General features: G+C 40.4%; 1 protein-coding gene across 1 annotated transcript in view; it reads right to left on the bottom strand.

The window, feature by feature from the left end:
• WDR70 (WD repeat domain 70) overlaps nucleotides 1-23,979 on the bottom strand; it is a 369,437-nt gene that overhangs the window by 62,857 nt on the left and 282,601 nt on the right. Inside the window, exons 11-13 of the mRNA XM_006889538.1 lie at nucleotides 9,120-9,219; nucleotides 5,792-5,876; nucleotides 3,372-3,510 (exon numbers count right to left, since the gene is read on the bottom strand). Coding sequence (XP_006889600.1) covers nucleotides 3,372-3,510; nucleotides 5,792-5,876; nucleotides 9,120-9,219 — 324 coding nt within the window. The remainder of the gene's footprint in view (nucleotides 1-3,371; nucleotides 3,511-5,791; nucleotides 5,877-9,119; nucleotides 9,220-23,979) is intronic.

Here is a 23,979-nt window from a genome sequence, read left to right as displayed (position 1 = left end):
ATCCTGTGCCCATTTTTCAATTGGATTATTTACCTTTATCTTGTTGTGGTGCTCAAGTATTTTATAAATTCTGGATACAAGTCCCTTATCTGACATGTCATTACCAAATACTTTTTCCCAGTCTGTGGCTTCCCTTTTTACCCTGTTGGAGAAGTTTTTGGATGTGCATAGGGATTTGATTCTTAGAAGGTCCAATTCATCTATTTTATCTTCTCCTGGTTTTAAGTTTTTCAGGATACTTGGAAGACTGTTTATATTGTGGATTAGGACTTCTAGTGTTCTTCCAAGCTTTTCTTTAATGAACATTATAGTCCTTGGTTTTAGTCCTAGGTCCATGATCCACCTTGAATTGGTTTTTGTATATGGAATGAGGTGTGGATCTTGCTTGAGTCTTTTGCAGACACTTTTCCATTTTGCCAACACCATTTGTTAAAAAAGCTATCATTTCCCCACTTAACTGATTTCATCTCCTTGTCAAAAATCAGTTGACCATAGATAGATGGGCTGATCTCCAGGTTCTCTATTCTATTCCATTATCTAGGTGTCTCTCATTGATACCTCCTACCTTTCTTCTATTTTTAAGGAGTGCTTTGCTTTTTGTGAGCTTCTTTCTATTCCAAATAAAACTGGAGATTACCTTTTCCATCTCCTTGAAGAATGGGATTGATATTTGTATTTGGGATTACATTAAATGTGTAAATTTCCTTTGGTAGTATTGCCATTCTCACAATACTGAGTTTTCCTATCCATGAGCAAGGGATATTCTTCCACTCCTCCAGGTCTCTTTTTGTTTCTTGTAGTAATGTTTTGTAATTTTCTTTGAATAGATCCTTTGTGCTTCTGGTTAAATTTATTCCCAAGTATTTAATCTTGTGATTAGCTATTGTGAATGGTATTGTTTTTCTTAGTTCCGAACTCTGTATTCTCTTTGTCACTGGAGAGCATCTTTTTTAAGTCCTCCAATTTGATCACAGACAAATGTGGCACTCGTGTCAGGAGAGAGGCTCGAGGCAGAGCCTGTCTGCATGTGCAGTCCAGAAGACAGGCATGAATACAGGCTGGAGGCAGGTATTAAACAAACCCAAAGAACCATCCAACTAAATTCACTGTCACCTTGAGTCAATTCCAACTTACTGCAATCCTACACGCCACAGGAGGGGAGTTTGGGTGGCCTAGTGAGTAAGGATGTGCACTGCCAACCCAAAGGCAAATGCACCAGCTGCTCAGCGGGAGAAAGATACGCAATCTCCTCCCAATTTACAGCTTCTGAAAACGTGCTAGAGGGTCAGCTGTGAGTCAGTACTGACTGAACAGCAATGAGTGTGAGCTTTTAGTTTATAGGACATAGTAGAACTACCACAAATGGTGTCAAAGACTAAAGTTTTAAAGAAGCCGACTGCTACATTTTTCTGCTTCCGAGTGACTGGTGGGTTTGAACTGTTAGCCTTCTGGTGGGCAGCCAGGTACGTAACCACTGTACCACTAAGACTCCTCCCTTAGGACGCAGGTGTAACTCACTCACTCATTTTCCTTGGTGGACTTGAACCAGCAGGGATGTGCCACTTTTGATTAGCAGTGCACTCACTATAGACTATGCCAGTGGAGCCATGACTTTATCAACCACACCAATATGCAGCCATAGGCTTGCAGAAGCATTCTGCTTAGAGGAAATTTTAAGGAGACACAGAAATACAGCACTAGGCACTAAGGAGAAATATAGAGGAGGAACCCTATGGAAGATGTGACAGTTCTGGGCCACCGGCAGGGATCCAGAATGATTCCACAGGCAAGCAAGGATGGCCAGAGTCATGACAACCAATTTCTCAGTCACTATCTAATTTGGAGTGCTGTTAAAAGTTTCTACTCAGTAGAAAGTTCAAGCTAATTCAAAACACACAAAACTACTAGCCAAATACCCAGATAGAAAAACAATTCCGAGAACATAAATTTATCATATTATGAGACACTAATTTTCCCAGCAAACAACATATGTTTCCTGTAAATCACAGAATCCTTGTCTTTAAAAGGGCAATCATTTGTCAGCATCCCTTAATTTCTTCCCTTCTCAGCCTAAATTACAATTTAATAAACCACCACCTAAGAAAAATACTGAAATGCACAGCTGTTGAGAAGTATAATAGAATACAGCTTACAACTTCTGGAACAACTAATTATAATGATTCTACTTTTTGAGATGAAAGTTGGTAAAGTAAAAAATTTTTCTATTACTTGGCTCCTGAATGTACAAAACCCCCCAATTATTATAAATGCTGGCACATTTCAAATGATGTCACTAGACTAGCATCTTTAAAACTTAAGTACTCATCTAGAATTAGTTTCATTGTTATTTTATTGTTTCTATAAGACACAACTAACTATACCATGGTTTCAAATTTAGAGTCTGCATATTAAGACTCCTAGTAATACTAGAACACTAGAGACAGCAGCTTTTTTACTGATGATTTAAAAACAGTTGTTCAATTGTGTGAATCACTTAAGTACATATTATGTCTCAACTGTTTACAAAGAGCTGAAGCAACTGGAGAAACCTACATAAAAGCATCTTTTAAGCTATAAGATCTTACTGAAGGATTTAACATTGAGCCAGAAAAAATTTATAGACATTAATTGGCTTGTCTCTTATTCAGAAAATTACAATGATTTGCCCCATCATCTAAATAATAATAATACACTTCAAAGACTTCACATTTTCCTGCAGGAATTTTTATCATCATTAAATCACATGAGGCTCTGGTCTCAGGATATGACCAAATGACTAAGTGAACGAATGGTGATGTCCCAGTGCTCATGCGAGTCTCTAAAAGAAACTAAGCTTTTGTTTAGATCTAAAAGTCTGAATTGTTTTAAAACATCCATATTAACAAAAAAGAAATGAACTCAGAGGATATGGAGTCTTACCTTAATGATTACCACTATGACAAGAAGAGGCATGCCAAAGTTTTTAGAGTTTGGGAAACAAAGATAAATTTCATCATGCTCTGAGGGCATGTGTGATCTTTCACTACTGTTCATCACCTCCTGGCCCCGTCCTCACAAATGTGCACACTGCTCAAAGTTCCTTGGTCTCTTTTACAAGGTGATCGTCTTCTACCCCTCCCAAGCCTGGCAGACAGGGGAAAACACCCCAGCTCCAATAAAATTCTAAATACAGTGTGGGCCCACAGCAAGTGTTAATTCAGGAGAATGTAGAGATCAGCCAGTCTGCATCCTGCTGTATTGGTGGGGAAACCCAGCTACTATTGTGCTGTGAGGGCCAGGACTTAAGTCTTACTAAACATAAAAATAAAAATCAAAGCAGGGTTAAGAGGCAAACATCATTCTCTAGGCTGAGGAGCAAAGAAGATACCTACCGCATCTGTAATGTCAATTTCGTATACTCTCTGGAAAGTTCGGCGCTCAAAGAAAACAAGTTTACCACGGCCGCATCCTCTTTGAACAGATGTACCAGTGACTACAAGTTTATCATCCGGACTGAAACAACAGTCTGTCCTAAGGGTTTAAAAAAGAGTGAGAAAAATATTAGTGTATGACACCACACCGTACAATAAGTAGCAAGATAAGTAAAACATTATAGTACTAATAAAGTCATAATTATAGAGATAACAGTACAGCAATAATATAAGTAATAAAGTAATAATCACAGTGAACTATTATAAGTCTTCTAAAGATTTATCATAAGCCACGTATTTATTAATTCATTTAATTTTCACAATTATCTTTTTGGGTAACTACTGTTTACATCTTCATTCTATAGATGAGTATATTGAGGTAGGAAAAGGTTAAATAAACTTTGCCCGAAAAACAGTGCTGCTAGGATTGAAACACTGGTAGTTTTGGTTCTAGAATCTATACTTTTAATTTCTGTATTACTATTTTAATATAAATGATTTAGAGAAAACCTCAAACTCTTTGGATGATTTGTTTACAAAGTTATTATTTTGGTCATTTTTTTAAAACTATTTTTCACTACCTTCACCCATGTTGTTGTTGATGTGTACCACAAAGTCAGAATCAACTTATTGTTGACCCTCCGGCAGATTTTCAGAGGCAGTTAATTGCACGGGAGGAGACTGCCCATCCTTCTCTTGCAGAGCAAATGGTGGTGGCCTCAAACTGAGTGCTTTCAGGATTGCAGCACAGCTTCTTGCCCTGAGACCATAAGAGCTCCCTACCTTTAACCATACTCACCCCCACTTATCTGAATTAAGTCAAATCGAGCACCATGAAATGATGGACACATTGTATCATTAGAACTTAAATGATAGCGATGGTTCAACGGCTCTTGTTATTAAAGAGGTGGTCACCTCTACGTTTTATGACATACTGATAGAGAACAATCTAACATATGACCCAATGAACTTACACTATTGGATGCCATCAAATCAATTCGGACTCAAAACAACTCTATAAGACAGAACAGGACTTCCTCACAGGATTTTCTAGACTATTATCTTTATAAAGCCACCAGCTCTCATGGAGCTGGTGGGTGGGTTTGAACTGTCAACTTTCTGGTGAGCAGCTAAAATTATTGGGTCAGCAGGGGGTATGCTGCTGATGTTAATTGTTGCAGGCATAAGAACTTAGAAAATTCTCACTGGCTACAAATTCATACTAGTTGATGTTAAGAAATAAATGCTACAGGCTGTGAACCAGTCAGGTTAAGAGTATGTACTCCATTTACTATACATCTTTCTCCATGGATGCTTCCTTTCCACTTCCTTCAAACTCACCCTGATGGTTATTATTTAACTCAGATGTGAGAAGCCATTGCTGACAAAATAGATAAATTTCCTGAAGTATCAACTGCTAGTCTCCAAAGCCAAATCTTACCTCAGCTGCCCACTTGTATACAACTGCAGGAAAATATTTTCAAGTATGAGTTGTTACTAAGATGGTGATATTGACCTAATTAATATTCAGCTACCCAGAAAACAGCAACCTGAACAACTGGACCACTTAGAATGCTGCTAACAGACGTACTGAGAAAATGAGCTATGCCAAAAAAGAAGTGTTTTGGTATATGAGCTATATCAAAGCTATTTTAAATGCTTAGAAACAAGAAGTAATAGCTTTCATAAGATGAGAGTTCAAATTTTTAAATACATAGACTTACTCTGCCACTTAAGGTGCTCTGGTGGTCTAGTGTATGGAGATTTGCTGCCAGTCCAAATGCATACAGATCAAACCTACCAGCTGCCCCGAGACAGAAAAATGGGTAGTCCCCTCCCTGTGCTTTATTGCTTCTAAAAGCCCCTGGAGGATTAGCTTTGCTTTGGTTCTAACTTGACAATATATTACAACAACAATTCTGCTACTAACAGAAAATTACAATAAGTAAATCCTTTTAAAAATACTTCGGCTACCTCAAGACTTGTGCATGCATTCAATATACATACACACAAACATGAACACACTGACAATAATTTTACAAAATTTTTGAATTTTTATTTTATATTGGTTTGCTTACAAAGTTCATACACACTGTGTTTCACACTGTTCTTCATATTGTGTTTCATACAATCATTGTCAATCAATATGTTTCATAAAATTAATCACCATTTTGCTGCCTCAAGAAAGTACAAAATGAGAAGGAAAATAAAGTACATATTTTAAAAAACATTTCAATCATTTTTTTCAAGTTCCTTTTTCAGAAGATCTAGCTAAAGGACACATGAAATAAATTAAGATTACGATAGTGTCTTTCTTTTCTACTATCCCATGCTGATCAAATATTAAAAAATTTAAAAAGAAATGAAAATATACTACTTACATTGGAAACATGGTGGGAAGACCAGAGGCTGAAAAAAGTGGCTTATTAAACTGTCGGACATCCCATAATTTTAATGTATCATCACCTGATAGAGAGGAACAGGGAAGGAAAAAAAAGACAGAGATGTGGGTTATGTAAAAAAGAATGCTTCCAAGTTTAGAGCTTGCCAAACTTAGTAGACAATTATTTTTAAAAAGAAAGAGAAGTGCCAAGCATGCAGAAGCATTATTTCCTTGTTAACTGGGGACCTTGAAAGCAGTAGTTGTGAGAACGGTAGAAAGCTATACAATAATGAATTGGCCCTCTAGAAATTACTTTCCAGATGATGGAGCTTCCCTAGGCTAACAGGAGCCCTGGAGGATCTACTCGGAAGTCTGATTGTAGAGCAGATGGTGGCTCCCAGTGGTGCACAGCCCGACTTCCCGAGAAGACCTTAATCTAATAACCATCAGGACTGAAAATATTTCAATTCACAGCAGACTCTCTTTTCCCATAGTGTTGGGTGAAGCCATCCTTTAGCATTAATGAGGCTGAGTCATGTGCCTCCTCTCCCTCCAGTGGAAGTCTACTTGGGGCTATCATTCTTTACTTTGTTGGGGAGCACAGCTTTTCCAAGGTACTTAAAGAAAAATGAACATTCTTCTAAGAATTCATGTTTTTTAAATTTCTGTAAGGTTACAAGAACAAAAGCCAGGAAACCATGTAAGTAATGCCTTTGCCGTTCTTACTCCCCCATGCTCACAGCGGAGACCTATTTTGACCTCACGTCCAACAAGGAATCAGTATCAGGTGCAAGTGAGGTGTGTGCAGCCTTCTCTCCCTAGGGACTCTTCTTCTGAAAATCAACTTTCTGCAGATTAATTCACAGAGAACTCTATTCATACATCTGCTAGTACTGGAAGAACTCTAGAACATTTACCTTTGGAATGTTACTTTATTGTAAATATAGCCTTTACAATCCTCAAACAATAGGAAAATGTTAATCCGCATTTAACAATTCAGTTAACCATCATACTCTCAAATTAGTGGAAAGACCTTAAAATATCGCAGGAACTCTGCTGAATCGACTTCCAACTGCTTGCCAGCTCACTTGCGTTTTCTCTCTCTATCTCTCCCTCCCTCTCCCTCTCTCTGTGTGTGTCTAGGAAGGAAAGCAATGGAATATAGTACACATGTTGTGCTGACCAGCTAAGTCATCTCATAGCAACTTTAGTATGGAAAAGAAAGGAATAGCTCTTTTAGTATGGAAAGGGAAGGTAAGAAATATCAGCATTTGCAAAGGCACTATATAATGAGGGAGTCCTGGTGGTATGGTGTGTTACGTGTTGGGCTGCTAACAGAAAAGATGATAATTTGAATTTATCAGCTTCTAAAAGGAGAAAGATGCGGTAGTCAACTCCCATAAAGATCAGTAGCCTCAGAAAGCCGACGGACGGCTGCCAGGAGGGGGAACCTAGATGACAGTAGTGGCGTGTGGTTTTGTTTTTATCAATTATTTGTTAGGTGGGACCAAGTGATTTTTGTTAGTTATTTTTGTGAGTTTGGGGTTTCTTCCCCTCAAAATCCTCCAGGAAAATTTTTCAACTGATACTCCCCTCATCCCTCCTTTCTCCCCACTCCACTTGAGCACATATCTACGTTGAAGAGGTGCATCTAGCACCCTAAGGCTGCAGCAGTCAATTGAAGAGGTCTAAGTGGCACTGTCATTTAAAAATCCAAGGAATTCCCATACATTCTTGAGGTGAGAGCATTCTTTTTAGGTCTAAAAGATACATAGTTTGATTAGAAGCCATCTCTGGATTCCAGCCGCAGGTTAGAATTAATGTCCCCAAACACATTATTTTATAACCAAAAAGCCCAAACTCAGATAGATTCTGTCTCCAACAGACCCCTAGGCTAGTAGACCCGTCTCATCTGACTTTCCAAGGCTGTTATCTTTACAGAAGCAGACTCCCATAGAGCGCCTGGTCAGTTCCAACTGCGGGCCTTTCCATTAGCATTACCTACACTGTCACTAGTGCTCCTTACATATCTGAACTTGCCATGGATACACTGAAAAGGGGGGGAAAGGCCTATGCTTTTTCTTTTAATTATGGAGCGAGGATATTTTTAATCCAGTAGTGGCTAAGGCTTCCTTGGATCAAAGGATATAAATGGTGACCCCAAGGATTGAGGACATGGACTGGTCAGAAGGACAGGACAGCTGGCCCCGTCTGGTTCCCGCCCTTCACTCCCACTACCCTGTACACCAGGATGGTGCATTCCCTCCAGGAGGCGGGCGCCCATGATGTTCACAGTTTAGACCCAGCACCCAGCCTAATTCAACACAGGTGCTCAATCCACAGTAGTTGACCGAATGGACGAATGACTAAATGTGGCTAGATACATCTGGCTAATGTGTAACTCCTTTTTTGACCTAAAAATAAAGGTTAGACTCTTTATGTAATGCTTAGGAGGGAGTGCTAGGGGCCTAATGCGTGGAGCGGAGATGCTGACCATTAGCATTAATCCACAGCGCTCCAACGGAGAAAGATGGGCAGCCCCTCCCATTATGATTTAGGGCCTCAGAAACCCAACGAAGCTCTCCCTGAATCACAACGGGTTTGTCAGCACTGAATTGGCATTTTGGGTTGGGTTTTTTTGGTTGGCTGGTTTTTGTTTCCACAGTGAGTCTTAACTAGACCATCATCTGTCATATCCCATACTTATGCCTAATGTTCTGCTCACAAGCTGCCCTCGCTTATCCTATCTCTTCTATTATCATCTCACCAGTGCAAAACTGATTTATCAAATAAATTAGGAACAACTCATAACCAAGCAAACATATCATAAGTAAACTTACAACCATACAGAACTATGCAGCTACTTAAGAAAATAAGATGCACATATGTAAGTTTTTTTAATTGAATTGAGTTAGTGTTTGAACTGAAAACAAGCAAGCAAACAAAAATAAAACATAACCGTCAACAAATTGAAGACTTCGAAATACCAGACACAGAATCAGAAAATGATGCAGAAAGAATATAGATCATCTATAGAATTGCTAAGATCCTCCTTACAGGCTTCAACCTCTTAGGAAATTTGAGGCTAGAGTGAAAGTTAGGCACAAGAAGGTGTATATTTTAAAAATTTTTCTAGATAATGTTTAATACTAGCAGTGTTACCAAGTCAGGAATGCATTTTAATGAAAAAAGTCAGACTGATAAAGGTACAGTAACAAAAAGAGAGCTAGGCTTACTGGGGATTAAGGTATTAGTACTCTATTTGCTGAAGTTAAGTAAAATAACTTTACACTTACTAACATAGTTGTTTTAAAATTTTGACCTACCTCCCCGGGAGGCAAGGACATTGCCATCATAGGAAAAAGTCACACAAGAAGTGTCTGTGCCTGGTTCATGAGCTTGCTTATAATGAAATTTAGGGTGAACCTGTTTGTGAAGAGAAGTAAAATTGTTAATACCTTGTCAGAATTCCGTCTAGAACATTTTTGTAACAGAAACATTTTCCTTACCCTAGGAAATGATATGCACATACAGAGACAAAATACTAATTTAACTTGAATATTTTCTGCATTCCTTCTGTATAAATTTTCAACCATCTATTTAAAATAGCCATCACATCACTCTGGCAAGCATGTAGTTTCAGCATGCAGAGACTCATGTGATAGAACAACATTCACCCATGGTGGAAAATTTTTGATGGAATCAGATCACCAAGTCTTCCTCCCACAGAGCCCGTGAATGGGTTCAAATCAACACATCTTTAGCACCCAAGCACTGAACCATTTGAGCCACCTGCAGCAAGTAAATGATGGGATAATTCCCCTAGTCTTTCTATAAAGGGTATGTAGAGTTCTACCAGCTCAGTCAAGTAGAAGTTCCAATTATAGATGCTGTACAGATTGCAGATTAGACAGACTGATAAAATTCTAGGCAGCTCCAAGGACTCTCAACTTGCCTAGCCAAAGTCTTCTTAGAACTGTGCTGTAGTCTAAGATTCTACCTAGCCAACCTTACTTTCTTCTCACTTCCCTTATTTATAGAGGTCAGATCTCTAGCATCATTGTATAACTCTCCCAACCTCCACTGGTTTCCTGCCCATTTCCTCCCACAGCCATTGCTACAATTACTTTTATACATGCAATTCTGCTTCAGCATCTGCCTCTTAGAGTAACTGGGATTAAGAGGGTAGGTGTGTCAGAGATAGTAAGACTGGCTCAGGAGGACAGGGTTCAAGAGAATTTGCACATAGGGTTGCTATGAGTCACAAACAACTCGTCAGCACATAACAACAACAGCCTCCTAAGTGAGCAAAGACATATGCGAGGCTATGCTTGTTGCCCCAGGCAATATCTAGCCAACACTAGACATCTCTGAGTGAAGCCATCCTAGATCATCTAGCCCCAGCTGGCTCTTAGTTAACTACAAATGCAATGCGGTTGTTGTGATTCTTCTTCTGTGTCATTGAGTTGGAACTGACCCACAGCTGACCCTCCATGGGGTTTCAGAGGCAGTGAATCACACAGGAGGAGACTGCCTATCTTTCTCCTACAGAGCAGCTGGTAGATTCAAACCATGTGCCTTTGGGATGGCAGCCCAGGCCCTTACCAGTAGGCCACCAGAGCTCTCTAAATGCAATGGAGAGCCAGGCAGAAAGCAGCCAATGAAAAGACGAAAAGTCCAATTCTGATGAAAAGAACTGCCCAACTGAATCACTGAATAATGAGAATGAATAAAGATTTCTTGTTTTTAGCCATTACGTTTTAGCAAGGAATGCCTGGGGCACTGAAGGAGTTACTATGCACATTGTAATTCCAAAAACACCAGCCATAAAAAACCCTATGAATCTAGAAAGACAGGACAATGGTAGGCATAGTCCAATGGTGATTAATTTTATAAAACATAATGAACGGGAATGATGGTATGAAACACATCGTGAAAGAAGGAAACACAAAGTATATGAACTTTGTATGCAAACCAGTATGAGATAAAAGTTAAAAATCAAACCAAACCAAATAAAACCCCTACTGAGCGTGGCTCTACTCTGACACTCATGTGGTCAACACCAGTCAGAGTCAACTCAGCAGCTGGCTCTGTTGTAGGATAGTTTGTTATGGAGCAAAGCAAACTGATGCATCACACAAAGCATGTGAACACTGCCTGGCACGAAGTAAGCATTATGCAAGTGCCTGTAATTATTGTAAGTCAGGTGTTAATACTATTATTATCAACTTTTTGTAGAAGTTCAATTCCCTCTTCTCTACCTCAACATTCTACCAAACACTATCCATCATAAACTAGTACCATGACTCTCTAAGTCAAATTAACCCAATTTTATCATGTCCTGTACCTTAAATAAACCCTTATACTCCTTTGTCATTTTGCACCAGCCAGTGAGAACAAAAATTCTGTCTAGCAATGCTTCTTAATCCTTGTCATGACTGGCTCTACATAACTGTTTTCTCTGGAAAGCACTGATCTATTTCCACCTATTTGCAGTCATTTCTTCTATATTTTTTTGACACCGAGTAAGAAAATTATTCCAATAGATAATATAGGAAGAAGGCATGACTTAGAAATAGTTCATTCTTGGCAGAAACACAAGGTAGGACTTTGTTTAAATTGCTCTTTTTAATAGTTCTAGATGAAAGCTTTCTTTACATTTCTAAACTACTCATTCAAGTAGGTCAGCTTCCGATTATTTTTTCCCCAGGCATACCATCTCAACTCCGAGAAGCCCAATGAGAGTCTTCGAGAACAGTTTATTTCCTACATCATGGAGTTTACAAGAAAAATACACTTAATAATAAATTCAGCAAATGAAGAAAGCCACATACTCACCTATAAATATAGCAAATAAGCATGTTTCATAGATGCAAAATACTTTAGTCAGTTAATAATATTTCAAGTTTCCAACTTAAAAAACACACACACAGGGAAAAAAAAAACCAAACCAAACTGTGTTCCAGACAAGATGTTTCTCTCTCTTTCCTTTTTTCTCACCCTCGCTTCCCTTTTAGAGGAATAATTTAAAGACCAAAGCCCATTATGGCAAATGCCAAAGGCTTATGAGAAGTCTATCTGCCACTCTCATGAAAGAAAAAGTAAGAGGAATCTTTTTAGGATGCACACTTACAATGTCAGACACCTTTACTAAAGGCCTAGTATAAATATAGTGCTGAAATAGAAAAACGAAGACGAAAAAAAATTAACAATTTTGGAAAATAAGAAAAAAAAATTGTGTGTGTGTGTGTGTGTGTGTGTGTGTGAGTGTGAGGGATCTGTTTGGCACAAGAATTACTAAGAATTACCCTGTGCCACAGTGGGGAAGCTCACAGGTGAGAGGGAAAGAGGGTACACTGACAACTACACCTAAATGGCTCTCCACTCATTCTCCCGGTTTACTGTTACAGCCACCTCAGCAAACAGCTATGATGCAGCATTAATTTTTCATGTGTATTTGGCAAAGAAATAGCTCTGCCTTCACTTACAAATGGACTATGTTGCAATTATGTGCCTCTTTGGCCTTCCCAAACCAGGTGACTGCAGTATGTGACTCCCCACGGCTCTGTCTGGTGACCAGCTGGGCGATGCGGCTGAGAGAGGGGGTTTGGGGGCAAGAAGAGCGGCCGAGCTGCGTGAGTCACAGGCAGAGCATGACGCCAGGGCTCTGGAATCTTCTGGCTGCCCCCGTGCTTGCAACTTGAAATTCAAGGTGTTTACTTTAGTCTATAAAAAATACCCCTTATGGCCAGGGCACAAGTTACCTTCACATTAATCTCTCTTCTTATAAACCCTAGCTGACATCACTGGGTACCAGTGAGGTGCTCTGCATTAATACTTCAGAAATCTGTGTGTAAAAGAAAAACCAAAACAACAAACTTTAAAGACTCACTCCTCTAGGATTTCAGGAAGCCATGAAATGATAAATTCTATCGTTCTTGAACACGGAGAGCAAATTTATTAACTCGATACAGTATAAAGAATAAAGGGAGGACTATTTTCTGATTTTTTTTCAAAAATATCTTTAGTCAAGTTAATTCTGACTCATGACATCTCTTTAAATATCTGGCATGGTTCATTGTTTTGATTTTAAGCTAATTATAATATTTTACTGGGAGGGGCAGGGAAGTAACTAATACAGAAATCTCGAGACTCTTTGGGTCTCTGAGTATTTCAACTAATTCACAAAAAGGAGATTTAAGACAAAATCCCATCAGGGAGCAAGCCCAGGAACCTAGTGTCCCAGAGGCCGCTGTGTGTAACATCATCCTACCAGGGGCCTTACTACAGCTAAACAAGCCTGGGAAACTGAGGTTTATTTGCATACCATCCCCTCATCTTGACAATTTACAATACCCACGGGATTATGAAAAGCCAGGGTCTATTTAGTAGTAGCTTGAGAATAAATCAACCTCTTTAACATTTTCAAAGTTTGTTTGGGTTTTTTTGGGTTGGGTTTGTGGGGGTTTTTTTTCCCATTGTACCTTTCTTTTCGCCCACAAAGGACTTACTAACATAGAACTAATATTCTCTGGACCTTAATTGGGAAAATAGGTATCTAGAGCATTGATTGACAAGCTATTTCTCTAAATGGCTAAATAGGAAATATTTTGGGCTTGAGGACCCTATGATCTCTGTTGTTCACTATTCACTTCTGCTTTTATAGCTTAAAAGGAGCCATTGCCAGAGACAAGACACAAATGTTATTGATAAGAATGTAAAAGAGATGCAGGTGCAAAAGAGAAAGGGCTGTGTGTTCAAATAAATTTTGATTTACAAACAGAAGCAGGCTAGCTTTGGCCTAGGGGCTATAGCGTGGTTATTTCTGAACTCTCAACTGTAAAATCCTGAACATGGGACTAAACTAAAAAGCTATTATACTGGTCAAACCAACTATTTTGTAAATTAAAGGCTTTCTTCTGGTTCAATAATAGTTTTAATTCATCGTGTTAATAGTGATAGGACTTAATAACACCACTAATCCTGACACCCTCCATTCTACGATGATACTGTGTGCTTTGCTTTATTGTACTTCACAGACACTATGATTTTTACAAATTGATCGTCTGTGGCAGCCCTCCACTAAGTAAGTCTATGGGTTCCAGTTTTACAAAAGCATGAACTCATTTTATGTCTTTGTGTCACTTTTGGTAATTCTCATATCACACAAATTTTTCATAATGTTATTAAACACTCAGACTATCAAGGCCAAATCAAGCCAGTGCCATGCAGTCAAGTCCAACTCCTACTAACCTTCCATCTAGTTTACAAGACTGGTAACTCACAAGGGGAAGAAAATGCCCATCTTTCTCTTCAGAGCAGCGGGTAGCCTGAGACAGTTGATCTTTTGGTTAACAGTGAAACATCCACACACTCCAACACCAGGACTCTTTAATAGTCTAAGTTCTCTCGTTCACTCTCTCATTGCTGTCAAGTCTCAACCGATCCAGTAGGATACAGCTGAGCCCCTCCAGCAGGGTTTCAGAAGCATTAAATCACATGGGAAGAGACTACCCATTTTTCTCCCAAAGAGCAATTGATGGAGTTGAACCTGGTACCTTTGCATTGGTAGTGCAATTCCTTACTACAGGAAACATTGAAAGAAAACAGAAGGAATACACAGAGTCATTGTACCAAAAAGAATTGGCTGACACTGAAATATTTCAGGAAGTACCAAATGATCAAGAGCCAATGGTAATGAAATAATAAGTTCAAGCTGTACTGAAGGCATTAGCAAAATATAAGGCCCCACGAATTAATGGGATACAAGTTGGCATGTTTCAAATGGCAGATGAAGCTCTGGGCATGCTCACCAGTCTATACCAGAAAATTTGTGGGCTAACTATCTGGCTGATAGACCAGGAAAAGGTCCATATTTATTCCCATTCCCAAAAGGCAATCCAACGGAATGTGGAAATTAGAAAAAAAAATCATTAATGTAACATGAAAGCAAACTACTGCTAAAGATTATAAAAAATTATTAGAACAGTACATAGAGAAATTCCAGAAGTTCAAGCTGGACTTAGAAGAGGACGTGGCACCAGGGGATACCACTGCTGATGTCAGATGGATCCTGGCTGACAGTAAAGAATAACAGAAGACTGTATATTTCTGCTTTATTGACTATGCAAAAGCATTTGACTGTGTGGATCATAACCAATTATGGCTAACACTGAGAAGAATGGAGAACCCAGAACATTTAATAGTGCTCATCCGAAACCTATACCTAGACTAAGAGGCTACTTACTGTCTGAGCAGAGGAAGAGAACACTGTGTAGTCTAAAATTGGGAAATATGTGTTAGGGTTATATCCTTTCTCCATATCTATTCAATTTGTATTCCTAGCAAATTATTCAAGAAGCTGGACTTTATGAAGAAGACAGAAGGAAGACTTATGAATAAACTTCCTTATGTGGCTGACACAACATGGCTTGCTTAAAGTAAGGAGGACTTGAAGCACTTGTTGCAGAAGGACTCAAAGCACTGAAACCTTCAGTGTGGCATCTCGATGTTAAGAAAACAAAAATTCTCATTACTGGACCAATAGGCAACATCATAATAGATGGAAAAAAGATTGAGACTGTCAATGATTTCATCTTACTTGGATCCACAATCAATACACTTGGTCAGGAGTGCAGGAGACATATTACACTGAGAAAGTCTGCAGTCAGGAACTTCTCCAAATCATTGAGAAACAATGATGTCAGTTTGAGGGCTAAAATGCACCTATTTCAGGCCATGGTCTTTTCAGTCACTTGCTATGATGCCTTTGAACTGTGGTGCTGGAGAAGAGTGCTGAATATCCCTTAGACAGCCAAAAGAAGTTGTTTCTTGGAGCAGGTGCAGCCAGAGTGCTCCCTGGAGGCAAGGATGGTGAAGCTTCGTCTCACCTAACTTAATGCATGTTGCTGGGAGAACAGGAACATCATGTTTGGGAAGGTGGAGTAGCAGCGAAGAGAGGAAGACCAGGTAGACTGACACACTGACTGCCGTAAGTGAGTGTGTCAGAGACTGTGAGGATGGCACAGGATAGGACAGAGTTCATATCTGTTGTTCACAGAGTCACTATGAATCATACTGAATTCGACAGCACCCAGCAAAAACACAACAAGCCACCAGAGTAGAGCTATGCTATGGGGTTTTCAAGGCTATGACCTTTCAGAAGCAGCTACTCAAGCCTATCTTTAGATGTGTTCAAACTAACTTCCCAGTGGGTTATTATTGCTGTTATGTGTCATCGAGTTGCCTGTGACTCACAGCAACCCTATGTACAGTATAGAACCCTGCCTTGTCTTGAGCCAGTCTCACTGATTCTGACACATCTACCCCCCATTGCCCTAGTTATAGTATCAATAAATCTCATCCAGGGTCTTCCTCTTCTGTGCTGTCCCTTCACCCTTCCAAGCATGATGTACTTATCCAAGAACTGGTCCCCCCTGGCCACATGTCCAATGTACGTGAGATGGAGCTTCAAAATCCCAATCTCCAAGGAGAAACTTGGTTTCACGCTCTCCAAGATAAAACTCATTTGTTTTCTTGGTGGTCCACGGTATGTTCAATACTCTTCTCAAGCACCACAATTCAAAGGCATTGATTCTTTTTCTGTCATCCTTAGTTACTGCCCAGCTCTCTGATACATATCAAGTAACTGAGAAGACCATGGCTTGGATCAGGTGCTCCTTAGTCTCTAAACTAACATCATTGCTTCCAAGCACTCTGGAGAGGTCCCTGACAGCAGAAGTTCCAGTGGGAAGTTGATGCTTAATGATCTGTACCACCCAAGACTCCTTGAGTAAGGGTTTTGGTTTTTGTTGTTGTTGCTGTTATATGCTGTCAAATCAACTGCAATTCATAGTGATCTTATGAACAAGATCTGAACCTTGCCCTATCCTGTGGCTTCCTCACCTTCTCTGATATACTCAAGTTCACTGTTACAGTGTCAATCCATCTTGTTAAGGGGTGCAAATAGGTGGTTAGCTGCTCAAGCTCATATGGCCAGTAGGGTTAGAGTACTCAGACCCAGGTCTGTCTTCTAAACCAAGAGTATCCATGGCACACAGTAAGAGGTTTTCTGCCTGTCTCTGATTCCTACATACAACTGAACTGAGTCTGGACTCTGTTTCTGTGATGCCTCCTTTTCCCTACTAGGCTAGAAGTCAGTCCAGCTACCAAGGGGTTCAGAAAGTGGAGAAGTATAACAAAGGGGTCAAGTGTGAAACACTGGGAGAGAATGACATCAGCTTCTGGGAACAGGTACGCTGTCCTCCATGACTGATCTCGAACACTAGCTAACAGTTCATAAGTGTAGGCTGATGAGCCCTTACTAGAGATCACACCAAGGGTCCTTGAAGAAACTGGAAACTGGGTAAGGACAAACAGTACAAGCTGGAAACTGCCCATAAGGAACTGGTACAGCTAACAACCACCGTGGTTACCTCTGAGTGATGGTGTCACCTTTTCTTCCCTACATTTAAGTGCCAGGCAGTAGGGGATGGGCTCTTAGACTGTCTATCACATAAGAAACACAAATGTGATCCCAAGTGCTCACATTTGATCCCAAGCTCCCCATCCAGCTCTTTCATTAAAGAGGAACTTGAAAGTCGCCGTGCCCACACCGGAAGCACAGCACCGTGGAATGACCTGCCCAGACGGGAGGGAAAGCCCGGCGGTGCCCCCTTTGAAGTCCAGCTGCCTGAGATTCCCTGGCAGGCGACCTTCAAAGAGAGCCGATGCTTCCTTCCCTAGGCCTGGCCGCCAAGCTTCCCGGGCAGCTGGGCAGATTTAGCCACTCTCTGCCCAGCTGTCTGTGAACTCTGGCAGCCAAGTTCAAGTGAGGGATAGAGAGACGCTGCAGACGGAGGGGGGTCCTGCGGGAGTGGTGGGGGAGGAGGGTGGCGGCCCAGTGGCGCCAGGATGAAGAAGATGCTGGGTGTGGTTGGAGCCGACCTGAGCGAGGTCAGTCAGAAGATTAAGCTTCCAAGGAAAGCAAAACCCAACTACTACAAAGCAAGTTTGGAGTGGCCGGAGAGATTGCAAATCCGCTTGCCTTCAAAAGCTTAAGTGAACTGCATTCTTCTAAAATGGTCCCATTACTACAAACTAGTGCATTCTGTGATAGAGATGGAGGCAGCAAACCTATAGTCAAGCACAGAAAAGCGAGCAGTCCTGCGCTGATTTCACGTTTCCAGCATCAAGAGTTGACGCTTCTTGGAAACTTTTGAGGGTTGTTTGCTGTCTCTGTTGTGGCAACCAATCTGGTCCTCTGGCGGCCAATAGCTGAAAGAACCGTGCCAGTTTCTGCGCCTGTGCAGCAGATGCCTGGGAAAGGCTGGCGCATTGAACAAAAATATTACCAACGTGCCGCTCGTTATGTTTGTCCTCGTGCACCACATGCTTGGACTGGAGACAGCGAATGTTATCAGCTGCAGGTGCACAAGGAATGTAGAGCAGTTACAAGTGTCAGAAGGCGAACCAAGAACTAGATTTTCGAGTTAGCAAAATGGGAGCCTTTGTTCTAGTGACTCAAACACAGGGGAAGGGGAAGAAGATAAGAGAGTCACGTGCAGGGGAGTCAATCAGATTTACATTGTATGTGACATTGTCTAGCGGGGTGGCTATGAGTCGCAGGTGACTTGGCGGCACATAACAACAACATATGGAAATGGAAAAGACGAAGAGTGGAAGGCACGGATCAGAAATACTGTGATTCTCTGCCCCCCTTCCTCCCCCATTTTGCAGTTTTGTTAGAAGGACTACATGAAAGAACTTATACCATGAACAATGACAATATGGGGGAAAAATATTCAGACAGACTAGCTTTTAAGTCACTAGCAGCAAATGCATCCTCACAGCTCTCTGTTGTTGTTCTGAGCCCTTACACTGACTCAGTTCATAATAAGCCCATATGACAGAGCAGAACTGCTTCATAGTATTTCCTAGGTGGTGTCAAGAGTCCATAGGAGTTGAACTGTTAAACCAGAGTGACTCCTCTCTGGTAGTTCAAATCCACCAACAGCACCAATGGAGAAAGATGAGAAATCTCCTCCCGTGCGATTAACAGCTTCGGAAAACCTGCTGGAGAGTCAGCTGTGAGTCAGTTCCACCTCAAAGGAACGAGGTTTTGCATTTCAATCTTTGTAATACAGACTGCCAGGTCTTTTCCCTCATGGAATTACTGGTGGGCTCAAAGTAGTGGCAGCATGCTTAATCAGTGTGCCACCACAGTTTTATTTCTGTTCTTTGCTGTTAGGCCATCGAGTTGACTACGACTCACAGTGACTCTGTGAACAGATCTGAATCGTACCCTGGCCTGTGTTACCCTCACCCTCTCTGCCATGCTCAAGCCCACTGTTGGAGTCACTGAGTCAATCCATCCTACTGAGAGTCTTCCTCTCTTTCTGGCCCTCCACCTTTCCCTGTTCTTTAAAGCTCCTTAAAACTATATAAAACAGCACCCATCATTAAATAAAGTGAGGGTAAAGATACAAACTTCAAAAATTATTATCTGAACTTAAAGGTATAATAAAGAAAATAACCTATGGAAGATCTATTCCAGAAACATTTATGGAGTCCAGGTTATGTACAAGGCACCATGACAGGTATTACGAGTACCATACAGTGAAATATATCTTTCTCTGCAGTGATTTTTTTTGTCTGGAAAAAAGGTACTTATAACATACTATGCAACAACAAAGGCAATTTAGTATCCACAAACTATATTGTAAAATAACAAGAGAATGGTCAATTCTATCACGAGAACATATGTATGGAACTGTATCTAGAACTCGAGAGCAGACAGAAGAGTCTGAGTCAAATTCAGATGCTTCATTTGCTCTCTACCTGTGGGCAAGGTAGGGCTGCTGAAGGATTATAAGGAGAAGTGGTACATGATCTGCATTTAGTAAGCCCCCTCTGCAACAGTGGGAGAGATAAACTAGAAAAAGAAAGACTGAGGGTGAAGGAATGACTTAATACATGCAGTGAGTGGTCCAGGACCACCAAGAGTATGTGAGGACTGGAGACCAAGTAAACAAAAGAATATGTATGAGAATAAGTAAATTCTAATTGGTAACTTAGGCATGAGCTATTTCAATGAACTCATGGACCTATACAAACAGAAAAAGCAGAAGCTTGGCTATAAAAGAAGGAAGAGGAGGAGATAGCTTTTACTAAATGAGTAAAAAGCAAAAAATTCAGCATCTTTTCCAGGAGTCAGTATGGATGAGGAAGACACAAATACAGGACAGGGAACAAATGACAGAATCTGTATTCAGAGGAGGCAGAAAGGAAGCAATCACAAGCACAGGTGAAAGGATAAGAAGGATAGATAAGCCCATCAACAAACAAATGGATAGAGAAGCTGTGGTATATTCACACAATGGAATACTACGTTGCATTGAAAAACAAGGAACTCATGCAATATTATTCAAAATGGGTGACCCTGGAGGACAATATGCTGAGTGAAATATCTCAGTCACAAAAGGACAAATACTGCATAGTGGCACTGTTGTAAAATGGGACTGACATCAGGATTGAGGGGAGACCAAGAAAAAGGGGGATAAATAATGTATACTGCATTAAAACAGATGAGGGAGAGAACTGTTTAAAAGGAAATGTGATAATGGTTATCCATGGTGGACAGTGTTTGGTGGCGCTCCCTGGTTGGAACAAGCTTGGAAGCAGGAATGGACTCTACTTCCATAAATAGCTTGCCTCTGGAAACCCTATGAACCTGGAGAAAGGATGAAAGTCACGCACGCAAGTGTCGAGGACTTTCATTCATAGTATCGCTATGAGTTGCCTACAACTCAACGGCACTTAACAACAATGATTCGGTATTATTTTCATGACAAGATTCCAGAAAAAGAAATGCAGAGTAAAGTGGACTGTGGATTTGGGGGATGGGGGAAACTGTATAACAATGAAATATTTTTTTTTCTTTTCAAAGAGAAAAGTGAACTGGGGGAGGGGTGGGCAGGGAGGAAAATGTGCAACAGTGAATGAGAATATGGGGGGGGGGTGTTGCATTAAAAAAAAAAGGATAGAGGAGCAACAGCTCTGTTTAGAGACTACAGGGAAAAGGGCTGAGAGAATAAGATGGTGTGAACGCAAAGACATTATCTATTCAAGTAAGGTGGAGAGTCTGAAGAATTCCCACCCATCATTCTTTTTATTCCTTGAAAAGGAGAAGAGATAACTAAGAAAGGTAAGTCAGAGATGAGCTAATGAAATGAACAGCAGAGCAAACTGAACAAGGAATAAGGAAGGGATTGCTGACGGTGAGGAAGACCCATAAGAAACTGTGTATCATAAACCTGGAATGGCACTAACCTTTCCAAATTATCCGTTTTACCAAAGTGCTTGCCAGAATTGGGGGGGGGGGACACCAAAAGGTGCTATACTTTTCACTTGGCAGTTCTACATTTACAATTTTTCTTTATTAACCTCATTACAGACACCAAATAAAACCACTTCCATGAGGCAATTCCACTGGGTTTCTGAGTACGTAAATCTTTACAAAAGAAGACAGTCCATGGTTCACCCAGGGAACAGCTGGTGATTTGAAATACTGACCTCTCCATTAACAGTCCAACATGTAAGTGTGCCACTAGAATTCCTTTTACAAGAAATGTTGTTGTTGTTGTGGTGTGCTGTAGAGTTGGAACACACCCATAGCTGACCCTCCAGTGGGTTTTCAGAGGCATGAAACTGAGTGAGAGGAGACTGTCCATGTTTCCCCCACTGAGGAGCTGAGGGATTCAAACTGCTCACCTTTACTTTGGCAGTGAAATTCTTTACCACTAAGCCATCAGAGAGTTGGCTGTGGATTTGAGCACAACTCACACTGACCCTATGAAAAATTGATCTGAACCCTGTCATATCCTATACCATCTTCACAACCTCTGACACACTCAAGCCCATTGCCTCAGTCGCCATGTCATTCCACTTGGTCAAGTGTCTTCCTCTCCTTTGCTGCGCCTCCACCTTCCCAACCATGACGAACGCCTCAGAGGAATAACATCCAGTTACATGCCCAAAGTATGTAAGATGGAGCTTCATCACCTTCCTAGGAATAGCAGTGCTATATTCTTGACTCTGAGCATTGCTGTTTTGTTATCAAATGCTGTCCAGTCAACTATGATTTATACTGAACCTATGAAAAACAAGTCAAAGCCCTGTCCTATCCTGCACACGTCTTCACAATCTCTGGTAATTGCCTAAGCATGATTCTGAGTTTCTCAAACTGCAGCAACTATTAGAAACAATAAGATCTAAGTTACAAGGCAGCTAAATTTAAAAATATCCAATGCATAAATGTTGAAAAGCTGTATGACTTCTATTTCCTTTTACACTGAAGAAAAGTCACGAAAGAAAGTCATTCTTTCCCTTAAAATTTAAAATGAGCAAAAAAGAACAAAAAACCAACACTTGGATCATTTTTAAAAGCAAAGACTTTTTTTTAGGCCATCTGAGCTCCAACTTCACAAGTGAATCAGGAAAATTTAATCTCAAAGACACAACACAGAGGAGAGAAAACACAGGTTTTGTTGTTATGTGCTGCTGAGTCGCTGCAACTCACAGTAACCCTATCAACAGCAGATCTGAACCTTGCCCTATCCTGTGCAATCCTCAAGAACTCCAACATACTTGAGCCCAGTGCTGCGACTACCAAGTCAATCTGTCTTCTTCACAGTCTTCCTCTCTTTTGCTGACCCTCTATATTTTCAGGCATGACGTTTTCTCCAAGGACTGGCCCTCTTCATTGTTGTCATTGTTATTGTTATTTGGTGCCATCAAGTTGAGTACAACCCAAAGTGACTCTATGAACAACAGATCTGACCACTATCCTATCCTATACCGTTATCACACTTCCTGAAACATTAAAACCCACTGAAGCAATCACTGTGTCAATCCATCTGTTTGAAGGTCTTCCTCTCCTTTGCTGACCCTCTACCTTTCAGAGCATTATGTCCCTCTCCAAGGAATAGTACCTCCTAGCAGTATGCCCCAAGTATGTGAGGCAAAGCCTCATCATCTTTCCCTCCAAGAGCACTCTTGCTTCACCCTCTCCAAGACATATTTGTTTGGTTTTTTTGCAGTCCATGGATGTTCTGTGCTCTTCTCCAACAAACACTACAGCTGAAAGGCATCAATTCTTCTGTGATCCATATTCAATGTCCATCTCTCAGATGTAATCAGAAAGACCATAGCCTGCCAGATACACCTTAGTCTTCAAACAGAATAAGCATCAATAATTGTAGAGGTCCCTAATTGCAGACTTTCCCAGTGCAATACATCTGATTTCCTGACTGCTGGCACAATGGGTCTTAACCGTGGAGCCAAGTAAGATGAAGTTGTTGATAGTTTCAATCCTTTTCTCCATTCATCATGATATTGCCTATTTTTACAGTGGTAAGAGTCTTTGTTTTCTTGACAATGAGATGCAATCCATATTGAAGGCTGCATTCTTTGATTTTCTAAAGAAAGTGCTTCAAGTCCTCCTCATTTCCAGCAAGCAAGGTTGTGTCATTTTCATAACTCAGGTTATTGATAAGTCCCCCTCCAATCTTGATTCCTCTTTGTAGACTACAGTTTCTCAAATAATTTGCTCAGCAAACAGATTTAATAGGTATGAAGAAAGAATACAACCCTGATGCACTCCAATCTTAATTTTAACCCATATAGTGTTCCTGTGTTCTGTTCATATAACAGTCTTCTGGTCTAGGTCTAGGTTTTGCATAAGCACAATTAAATGCTCAAGAATTACCATTCTTCTCAACGTTAGTCATAACTTGTTATGATCAAAATAGTCAAATGCCTTTGTAGTCACATAATCAATAAAGCATAAGTATAGTTTTTTGATACTCTTTACTTTCAGCCTGGATCCATCTGACCTCAGCAATCCCTGGTGCCACAGCCTCTTCTAAATCGTGCTTGAACAACTGGCAGTTCCCTAGCTATGTATTGTTCTAAATGTTTTTGAATGATCTTGAGCAGTAATGTACTTGCATGTGATATTAATGATACTGTTCAATAGTTGCCACATAAAAAATGTTGCATCATCTTTATTGGGAATGGGAACAAATATGGATCTCTTCTAATCTATTGGCCAGACAGTTGTCCTACAAATTTCCTGGCATCAACTGGTGATCCAGGGCTGCATCTGTTAACTGAAACACATCAACT

This window comes from Elephantulus edwardii, unplaced genomic scaffold, assembly GCF_000299155.1.
Source record: "Elephantulus edwardii isolate Elephantulus edwardi_28Jun2011 unplaced genomic scaffold, EleEdw1.0 scaffold00079, whole genome shotgun sequence".
Classification (NCBI taxonomy): Eukaryota; Metazoa; Chordata; class Mammalia; order Macroscelidea; family Macroscelididae; genus Elephantulus; species Elephantulus edwardii.
This window is presented reverse-complemented; position numbering and strand designations above follow the sequence as displayed.